At 41.3% G+C, this 10,774-nt stretch overlaps 1 protein-coding gene across 1 annotated transcript in view; it reads right to left on the reverse strand.

Annotated features, from left to right (window-relative positions):
- Positions 1-6,576: 6,576 nt before the first annotated feature.
- The window catches only part of LOC110060788 (uncharacterized), an 18,526-nt gene continuing 14,328 nt past the window's right edge, over positions 6,577-10,774 (reverse strand). Inside the window, exons 4-5 of the mRNA XM_089284373.1 lie at positions 9,792-10,774; positions 6,577-8,261 (exon numbers count right to left, since the gene is read on the reverse strand). The exon at positions 9,792-10,774 is cut by the window's right edge and continues 3,786 nt beyond it. Of these exons, the coding sequence (XP_089140499.1) occupies positions 8,243-8,261; positions 9,792-10,774 (1,002 nt within the window). The 3' untranslated portion in view covers positions 6,577-8,242. The remainder of the gene's footprint in view (positions 8,262-9,791) is intronic.

Genomic DNA, 10,774 nt, shown 5'->3' on the forward strand with positions numbered 1-10,774 from the left:
GGTCTCGCCGTATTTTGACAACCCACTGCTTTCGAATGGCTTCATCACTGGGAAATTGGTGAAAGGTATGATTTGGAATGTTTTTAGCGCGATTATTTTTACATTGCGGCACGCAACAGTGATCTCCGTTGGGCATGATTGCAGATGATCGCCTTGTCTCCTCGATCGCCGGAAGTTGACTTTACACGCGTGGCCTCGCATTGATGTCAAAAGTACATGACGTCAATCCAAGATGGCTGCTGTGCGATAAAGGCGAATACAACCCAAAATGCCAGTGATCTGCGAAGGACCCAGAATCCCCAACGCAACCTCGTCGCCAGGGCCTTCTCCACTTTTCAAAATGGCGGGCCGTTGTCCGCCATTTTAAAAATCGTCGAAGAGAAGGCCCTGGAGACGAGGTTGTTCCCAACGCACAAAGTCTGCAATGGCGCTGAAATTTCAACTTATGAACTGTGGAATACTGTCACGAGAGAGTGTGGAACAGAAGACAGCTGAACTTCAGGCTACATGAGATAATGTTTCCTCATTTGCATTTGCCCACTTCAATTTAATTTCATACCCAAAGACTGAAGGTTAAATAGCCCACATTTCCCATATTTGACCCCAATTTTAAAAGTTCCCCATAGTAATGTAATCCAAGTTATCTTTCAGTATCATACTTTACCATCATCAGTTTGATGAGAGTGTAATACTGAAATTTATACCATGCCATAGGATATACAGCCAATCAGAATACGGGAAAGCCGTTGTATATTCGACGGTATTATATCCAACCATCCCAACATGTCTGTCGCATTGATTGTGTTGGCCACTGTATTTTCTATGGCATGCTATAAAATAGTTATCCAACGTTCTCTCGTGGTATATCATGGAATATCTCACTTGTCATTTGTATTTTCTTGACTTTCTTGGTCTACGCGTCGCCTGAAGGCTCGTGTATACCAAGAAAATGACTCGTGGGGTATTAGGCTCAGTAAGAACAGTTAATGTCCAAGGACAAACATCCGTGCAAAGTCAAGTGGAGGCTATTGTGTTTATTTTCCTTCAAATATATTTCGCAACACGCGGAATGTTTAAAAAATTGGTTATTCCCCAGTTTTAGCTGCGGTATATTCAACACGTGACGCGCGTTTAGACCAATCGCGTGCGAGCGAAAATATTTAATTGATTATAAAACTTGATAACTTATATACTAGCAGGAGCCATAATCGGGGACGGAGACCGTAAGTCTTGGGATCCGCGCGCATATGACATGGGACAATTTTTCTATTTTTAGAACAAATTGCGCCATGCTGACGTCATATATCCGCGCGGATCCACGCACATGTCAGGGGCTTTCGCGTGGATGTTGTCACGTTGCGTGATCAAATGGTGAGAGTTGCGAGATTCTCTTGCAGATTTTTCACAGCGATAACAAGGAATAAGGCAGGGAATAAGAACCAGGGCTTTTGTATGTAGTCTTATGCTCTGAGCTAATTGAAAAGGTGAGTTTTTCAGGGTCGAAAACATGACTTCAATATCGCGCTGTGAATGAATAATATCTGCTCGCGCTAGTTGTACGCGTAATCTTTTGCGTTTGTTCTGTACACAGGCAGCCCAAGCTCTCTCTCTATGAACCACACAAGCAACACAGTATGGAATCGAATTATAAGGGTTTATATGGGATTTTCTACAAGATATCCATGGAGGTAGTTAAAAGTGAAAATTCTCAATAAAAATGGCTTCCCTTATTCCAGACGTGTGCTGTTTGCTCCTGGTGTGGTCATTTTACCGATTGAACTTGATTTAAGCGACTTTTTTGAATTCCGATTTTCCCTTTATAGGAGAGGACAAGGCGAAACACCTCAGTCGGAACAGCCTGCCGAACGAAGTCAAAAATTCCAGGCTAAAATGTACCCACGGCCACAAATCCACCGCAGAATTCAAGGGCAAAGGTTGATCTTTCATTTCAATCCTCTAGCCACGCAATCGCAGCCCTGCGAGCGACGCCAGGCGGCTCTTCGTGTCCCTAGTGAAACGATAAAACTATGGAAGAGCTCCGGGTCGTTTGATCCGCGACCCAACGACCGTTGAAATCCTCTTGGTAACCTCGTCACGTTGGCAAACCAAGACTCGCGGGGGTACTAGACCGCAATTTTAAAACCACAAATTGCTTGCTGTTCTGATCATGGACACGGAGGATAAACTGTTGTCTGATACGAAATACAAAGGCAAACGATTTAGAGATCAATCCATCCTGGATATAAAAACACGCTTTAAGCCAACTGAAACCTTTCAATACACTCATTTTTCCTCTAGCCACCCACCGGGTGTCAAAAAGGGATTCGTGAAGGGCGAAGCTCTAAGACTCTTACGAACTAACTCTTCAAGAGCAACATTTGAAGAGAACATTTACAAATTCAAATCACGTCTCCTTGCTAGAGGTTATCCAAAAAATCTGATCGAAACACTCCTTTCAGATATTAAATTCACAGAAAGGGAATCGGCGCTAAGACAAAAACATGAAAGCCGGAAAGAACTCTTGCCTTTTGTAACACAATATCAACCATCAGTACCCAACCTCAAAAATGTTTTAATGGAAAGATGGCACTTGATACAAAATCAGCCTTCTCTACGGCAAATTTTCAAAGAGCCACCACTAATATCGTATAAAAGAGGTAAATCCCTAAAGGACATACTCGTAAGAGCAAAACTATAAAGGGGTCATATATTACATGGTACAAAAGTTTCCATTGTTAGAAGTTGTGCAGGCCTGTCACTCCTTGCTAATTCCTCCTAAGTATATGGTTTCTGTTTGTACCGTCATTAGCTCAAGCAACAAATGGCGTCAATGGCCTTTCAAAAATAAAATAATCAGTATTTCTCCGTCTAGCCCGGCTTAGCTCATTTGTTTGCTGCGAGTTAGATTTTTGACCAGTTTTTAGATGACAGCGGACCTCTACGTCTAATCCGCGAAGCTAGCAAGACGCGAAAGTTTCGTAACTCGGACGCCGCTGAGTCCCGCTGAGTTGAATGCAAGACCTCTGGTTTCTGGATTGAGCGAGAGAAGTACACTAAACACACAGCAGTTTCCAAGCTTGCTAAGGACAAAACAGACAATTTACGAGGATCATGAAAGTCGCATATTGAGCACGTCCTCCGGCCGGTGGTTTGTCAAGAAAATTTTCGTGTTTGTCGTAGACATTAAAAAGAGTTCTTTCCCTGATCTGCTAAGGATGGTGAGGGTTCGGCAGTTGTTGTTTGAGAGAAACTGGCTTCTTCATCTTCCATATCGTCACTGTATGGTGTTTCCTGAAACGTTTTAGAATACTTTGCACCTGAAAGTCAACAATGAAAGACTGTGTTGAGAAAAGCCAACAGCTTTTGAAACCTTAAAGTGTACATTTATTTTTACAAACAATTAAACATTTACGAAAGATATGTAGACCTGCATTCTTGTTTTGACGTTACAGCGTGACTAGTCCCAGGTCCCAACCCAACAAAAAGTGAAATTTCACGTTTTCAGATAGCTAAATAACGGTGAAAAAACAAACATAACCAATTTTTATTTCGATTTCCATATCACGATCTCATGTAGATTCCATCAAGCAAATAAAAAAATATATCTGCCATGTACACTTAAAACAAATTTCAAGCTTTTGCAAAGCTCTTTCACCAACGTTTCTTCGAGTAGTGATAGTGCGTGACGACAAAATTACCCCTGCAATGGAGCACTTCAGCCGACACAGAACGGAAACTCGTGAAATTACCAAGAAAAACCACTTCAGTCCCGAGATAAAAATATGGAATCTCCCTATTGTCTGCCATACCTTTCTTCTAATGTTAGCTCTGAGAATTCGCTGAAAAATAAGAACATATTCCCTAACTGATGAATATCGATATTCTTATCACCTGTGTCACGCCTGAGGCTAACAGCGCAAGCACACTCAATTTTTACTCGCACTTTAACAAATTGACGTCAGTTTTTTATGCGTCTGTCCTCTTATTGATAATTAATTTCGTCATAACATTGTCAAAGTGTCTGTGGAACCACGAGCCGGACGAGCGGTTCCGTAGTAAACTTTGACAATGTTATGTCGAAATTTATCATCAATAAGAGCACAGACGCATAAGAAACTGACGCCAATTAGTTGTATACAATAACAAGACCCCAAAATGGTCAAATGCCGGGAATAAATGAGGGGAAAAGACGCCGTAAACTTGTCGCAAAAAAAGATAAGTGGTTTATTCAAAGTGACGCGAACATTGTCAATAGCTTTTCTCTCTTTTTGATTGGCGACTTAAAAAATTCCATAAAATCTCATTGGTTAAAAATTTGACAGTTTGACAGCTGAAAGTTCAACTTTAAAATTATGTCCGTCTGTGCTCCTATTGATGATAAATATGAGCCAATCAGCGCACGAGAAATTAGACAGTTATTGTAAAAATAGGACTCGAAACAAGCAGAAAAGGCAAAACTCCAAGGGCCCTTCAAGAGACCGCAGAACAGCGGAACAGGCGGTTTAATGGGACAGAGCGTGGAGCACGATCCCGGGGGGTCCTCTCTTATATGAGCTATGTAGTGTACGGCCCCAAAGGACTGAAAGGGTATGGTTTTTAGCCGTTTTGGGCATAAATAGGGTATCGATTTTGGCCATTTTAGTCTTAATTGGATATGTTTTTTGCACCCTAGTCCTGAATCCGGTATGCCTTTTTTTTTTAGAAGAAACTACCTTTTCATCATTATCGAGACGGACCATCAACAAAATCCCGTTACAATGCCTTGAAATAAGTACCAAATTATAAGACAAGTCTGAAACAGGGTATTGATTTACGGGTCCGGTCTTAGGTCATAAATAAGGTAAGGGTTTGGGAAGCGGGCCGCACACCCCCAGCCGATTTTTCTGGGAGTACTCCCTCCCCCTCCCCCAGGAGCATGACAAAGGAGCAGCGAAAAATAAATCTTGGCCTTGGTCTTTGGGCAATTCTCGGTCTCTCAGGAGCGGGTTGCCCATCATGTCTCCAGTGTCTGCAAGCGTCTAGTCGATAGCCAACCCTGCCATCACGGTACAAAATCACAGAAAAAAGAAAAAAGTTGTTACTTGTAAGCTCGATGTCCCGTAATTTGAGGATCGGAGTGAATTACAATTAACTGGGATCTGAGCTGAGCAGATTTCAATTGAGCCGGTAGTTAACTAGGACCAATGCAATCACTCTATCTATTTCAAATGGATACCGACAATCCAGTAAACAAAACTTGAAATACCACTTCTGATTGGATGAGAAAGTGGCGCGAGTGTTTTTAAGCCAATGGTGTAGCGTAGTAATGCAAATCCAATTACTTCTCGACATTCAGATGAAAACCGCTCTATCCAGTAGAAGATTTTATCAATCACATTTAAAGGACACATCTTTGCCGAGAGGTCTCTAAATTCTCCTGCAAACCGCAACTCATGAAAATCACCATTTACTATAACATCTCTCGAGCGTTGCTTAGGACTACTGAGATGTTAGCGTCAGGCTCATACCGCAGGGGGCGCGGCAGGGGCGAAGGAAAGAGTGTGTGTGTGTGTATGTGTGTGTGTGTGTGTGTGTGTGTGTGTGGAGGGGGGGGGGGGGGGGGTGAGAGAGAAATCGCGCTCATGTCGTCTCTACATGCAGCCGTTTCATTTACACCGGGTATTAAAGGGTTATTTCTTCTTCTCTCGAGCATTGCAATAACTCCAAACGCATACTAGTATTGAGGTAGGTAAAGTCTGCCTACGAGCCAAGTGTCCCATCAGACCGGAGCTTGTCCCGGTTTCTGTAGCATGAAGCGACTAGGAGTATTTCTACTCCCCCCTGCATTGGATGCTAGTCTTTCGCAGGGTTACACACCAACATTATTCGCTGGTACCCATTTACACACCTGGGTGGAGAAAGGCACTGTGAGTAAAGTGTCTTACACTAAAACACAACTGCAATGTCGCCGGCTGGGGCTCGAACCTGGACCGCTCGATCTGGAGGCGAGCGCACACATACTAATATTGAGCGTAACAAGGGATGTTGTTTATCTCCTTACATTCCGCGGGAAATAGCCCATAATGATGACGTAATCTACAAATTCTGGTAGACAATGCAATTGACTGACTTGTCCTTCATCCTCTATCTGTTGAAATGATCAGCATGAACTCCTGTGTGAACTGGTTAATTGATACAGAGTGAACATCATGAAAGTTCGGCGGGAACACCTAGCCTCTATAAGAAAATCTGATACCTTAGGCTCCGTGGGAGGGGTAGGGGAAGGTAGCCCGAGTATAAGGGCTTAATTCGTCTAAATATAGCCGTCTTCATATTCAATTTACCCCGGGTACCAAAGGGTTTCCCCCCCCCCCCCCCCCCCCTCCAATGAAATGGGAATGCGGAAAAGAAAACCATTTCCCATGGTCATAACGTATTCTAAAATATCTGGGTTTTTTCTTACTGGCTGATAAATGCGCGCGAAAACTTAACCGCCGTTGCCATATTAGAAAAGCATCTTTATACCCTTCGCGGCTACCGCGGTTTATCATTTCAAGTTGACTTTAGCTTCACTCGTACACTGATGTAACAACAGCCTTTTTATGTTACAAACTTATGAGTTTTATTCAATTTAAATCGAGTCGTGTTTGAATTGATTATTTCACATTTTAAAAAATACTACACTCAAAACTTTCATAATATATTTACAGGATTGCTATCTTCTCGCTGTACTGTGTGGTCAGAAGCTTCCGAACAATTTTGAAAACTCTCGGTAATGAAATTACGATTTCGTATAAAATTGTCCAGTAAAACAGTTGGTAACGAAATGTCTCTTCTGCAAGATCCAAATAAATTACATTTCCCACAAAACCTAAATAAATTGAAAATATCTCCGTCTGCAAAGTTCTGATAAATTACTTTTTCTTTTTACAAAAGCTAAACAAAATGCAGCTTTTACAAAACCTTAATATGCTGTATTTCCTAGTAACTTACAGAGTGTCATTAAATGATACTGGTTTTTTTAACATTATACATGTTTGAGCTGTGGACAGAATTTGATTCTGATTGATCTCATATACACAGGTGTCATCCTTAATCTTTCTTATGACCGTAATAGCGTCTGAATGGAGGAATCTTTGCTGACGTCACTGGTAACATGTGCTTGATTACCACACGACTTTGCGGACATCATGCTAGATACAAATTGACTTCAAACATGAGCCTGCGAAACTAATTTCAGCTCTCTCAGTGTAATGCTGAAGAAGACATATTGGGTTTCCAAATCTCAAAATTTCATGGTGGCAAAAGTGTCAAAGCGCCGATACATTCCTTGTACAATTTGAGTCATACCCCGTCACAAGAAATTTTTGTAGGTCGATCAAAAACTGGAGCGTTACAACCTTCGCTTTCTGGTTGATGAAATCTAACATCGACCTCCTGGAGGTCTTCTTGTGCGGGACTTCTCTATTTTTCACACATGAAGTATGAAATCACACTTGTTTACTTGTTTTTAAGATTTAAAAAGAAGAAAGAAACCTTTACCGTAAGAGAAGTCGAAACCGGGTCGATAGATTGCTGTGTGAGAGTCATCTCCACTTGACCACCGAACTCAGCTGCCAAAAAAAAGGGAATGTTTTGGATACATATCCCTAACCCTAATATCTATAGGCTAACCTCAAGTAATCTAAGCTAATTTTGGCTAACCGTAGTGCTGTTTAAGCTAACCAGAGTGCTAGTTAGGCTAATCGGAGTGCTAGCTAAGCTAACCGAGCGCCAAATCATATGCTGGTCAATACAGAAATATTATCTGGTTAAATTCATCATCAAGTGTCCACCTCCTAGACGTTGATATAGAAATATCATGTAGTGTAATTCATCATCAGGTGTCCTCCTCCCAGAGGTTGATACTAATTTTACTTTACCTCGCTTTCCTCGCCCGCGATTCTTTGGTGTTGCGCGCTTTACATAGGCTCGAGTTCCAGCCGTTTTGTGAGCCCGCGTTCTTTGCACCACAGCACGTTGGGAGGAGGATCAACAACCGGGCTGCCGACTCCCAAAACGGCTGGAAATCGAGCCTACATCTTACACGATCTTCTAAGAAATAAAGTGGCTCTAAGAAGCCTTCATCTAAATTCTATTTACAGATCTACTGCAAAGTCTGGTCTCTGCTTCGCTCAAATGACTGGTACCCGATAAGTTTACTGCTACATCATCCAGTCACCGGATTCGTCTGGAAATTTCAACTAGCTGCAGTGTACTCTTTTCAATCTTTAGGCTTAATCCTGTCGCAAAAGACGAAAAAACAAAAAGTAAAACTGAAATATGAGATCACATAAACAACATGATTTACAATGATGTGGCCAGTCTAATCAAACTGATAGTTATTGTGTAGGAAGACCACACATGCATGTTATTTACCAGTAAAATACAGTAAACACCCACGTATAAGAACAAGTGGATTAAGAACATCAGACTGAAAGTTGGCCATTAAAGCACCATATATATCTAAGAACCAATTCAGCCTGATAGATAAAACATGTTCTTATATAAAAGGAAAGTGCATGTCAGAATAAGAAAACAATCATATTATGGTAGTTATTTTTTATTTGAAATTTATTTTTTAGTGCATCTCTAAGAATTTATGTTAATTACACCAATACTAATGTTAAGTATAGTATTTTAAGAACATTTTAAGAACATTTTAAGAACATTTTCAGGCTGATTTCTCACTAAGTACCCGATAAATAAGAATTTGATCAGCCTGAACCCCGAAATCATAGGTTCTTATATGCGGGTATTTACTGTGTGTAACTGAATTAAGAAGAAATATTTCTATTCATTTATTTCAGTCATACAGGCCTGGGATGGGGGAGGAGGAGTTACAGGACAAAAGAAGCAACAAACTGAACACCGAGAGGAAATGAAAAGTTTTATTATGATGAGATGCTGATTAGCCTGAACTGATCAGCTTGTCACGAACATGAGATGGCCGGAAAAAATTCAGAGTTCCCGTTAAGATGCGAACCTATGACTTCCCACTGCCAGTTGTACGCCTAACCACTGAGCAAAACAGAACTGATGAATGTCATAGGATTTTTTCCCTATCCATTGCCCCACGCTCCTGACAAACTAATCAACATGGTATGATTATTCAACGAGTTTCACGTTTATCATAATTTCACTTCTATCACAAGTTCTTTGTTGATTACAACCAGGTTAACCTCTTTGATATTAGTTAAACATCTTAAATAATTTCAACTCCGTGTGATATTTTTACAGTGCAGTGACTTGAGCTGGGTTAATCAAGGAGTTCTCAGCAAAAATTTGAAGCATGAGAATGGGAGTTTGTTCGTGACCAATCGAGTTGGAACAGAGTATAAATATTCGCTGTTAGAACAGACAGTTTTGATTAATTACGGTCATATTTCCTTGACTTGAAAAGCGCAGAGCATACTCAGTATAAGCCGGTATAAGCTTTATCTATGGTCGTTTGTCATACACTCATTATCTGTGTGGTAAGATTCAGCGTATCTGAGTTATTTTGTCGCCGGGTTCGAAATTGTATTCGTCGAGCTAAAAATTATTCGTTTCGTGAAATTATCATTTTTTTTGTCGCTGGACCGTAATGGATTGTGTTCTACGCGCCGGCCTCAACTGAAATGATTGTTCAAGTCAACGAAATTTGAACAAGTAATTATCAGCCAATCAAAATCGTCTGTTCGAAGGGCTAACAATCGCAATCCTCGTATATCGACAAGATGATGTCCCCGCACAAGTTGTTACACTATAATTTTGTTTCTTAATATAAGCACCTGAACTTTTTGCTTTTCCTGTCGTCTTTGTCTCGAGGCAACTTTACGTGAAGAACTTTGAAATTCACTCTGGAATCGTCAAAACCAATGGCGAGAAGACCTTCACGAGGATATGATGCTAAACAGGTCACAGGGTCTTCGGTGGCAATTTCACTTAGCAGGTCACCTGACTTGACGTTAAACAGGCGAAGCCAGTTACCCGGCAATTCAGCAGTAAACGTAAGGTTGGCAACGCACTCCTCGTCACCTACAAACTTACAATCAAGGTTGGAACCAAACCAGTAACTATATGACCATAACAGGTGGAGCGTTTTTCCAGCAACTACATCGAGGACGTAAAGGGCCACATCATGACACGTATAGGTGGTCACTTTGTGTCCCACAGCAAGAACACAATACTGTTCAGTAGGGGAAAATCTCTTGCATCGAATTAACGGGTCTTCGATAGGCAGAGATATCTTCCAGAGTACGACATCGCCATAATGCATCTGGAATTGCCCATAATCAGTGGTTATCACCTGACATTTACTGTTGCATGCAACAAAATCACCATGAATAGAGATTGCTGACACAATGCCTTCCCTAGTTGTATCCACAATAATGACCTTGCTCTTTACTTCACAGGCCACTCGTTCTTCTGATATGGGGATTACTTCAGTGATGTACCCTAGGCCAGTCCAACTGCGGATGCACTCAGACAACTCAGAATTCCACAGCTCAAGGGTGCTCCTACTGGTTTGCAACAAAACACCTTCTCTCACAGCTACAAGATTATTTTCAACAAGCGTATGAACATCAAAATCGCTTTTCTCAGCTTTGAATATCCCACTTGAAATGTGCCAGGCCTTAAGTGTTGCTGAAGTCGCATTTGTCCTAGCGACAACATACAGAGTGTCACCATTCAATGAAAACACGATTTTTTCCGCATCCATGTTTGCAACTCTGGTAGTGTCTTTCGTCAGTTCATCAAGGTACAACATCTC

This window comes from Orbicella faveolata, unplaced genomic scaffold (assembly GCF_042242905.1).
Source record: "Orbicella faveolata isolate gen_17 unplaced genomic scaffold, um_ofav_v1 contig_13, whole genome shotgun sequence".
In the NCBI taxonomy this organism is placed as follows: Eukaryota; Metazoa; Cnidaria; class Anthozoa; order Scleractinia; family Merulinidae; genus Orbicella; species Orbicella faveolata.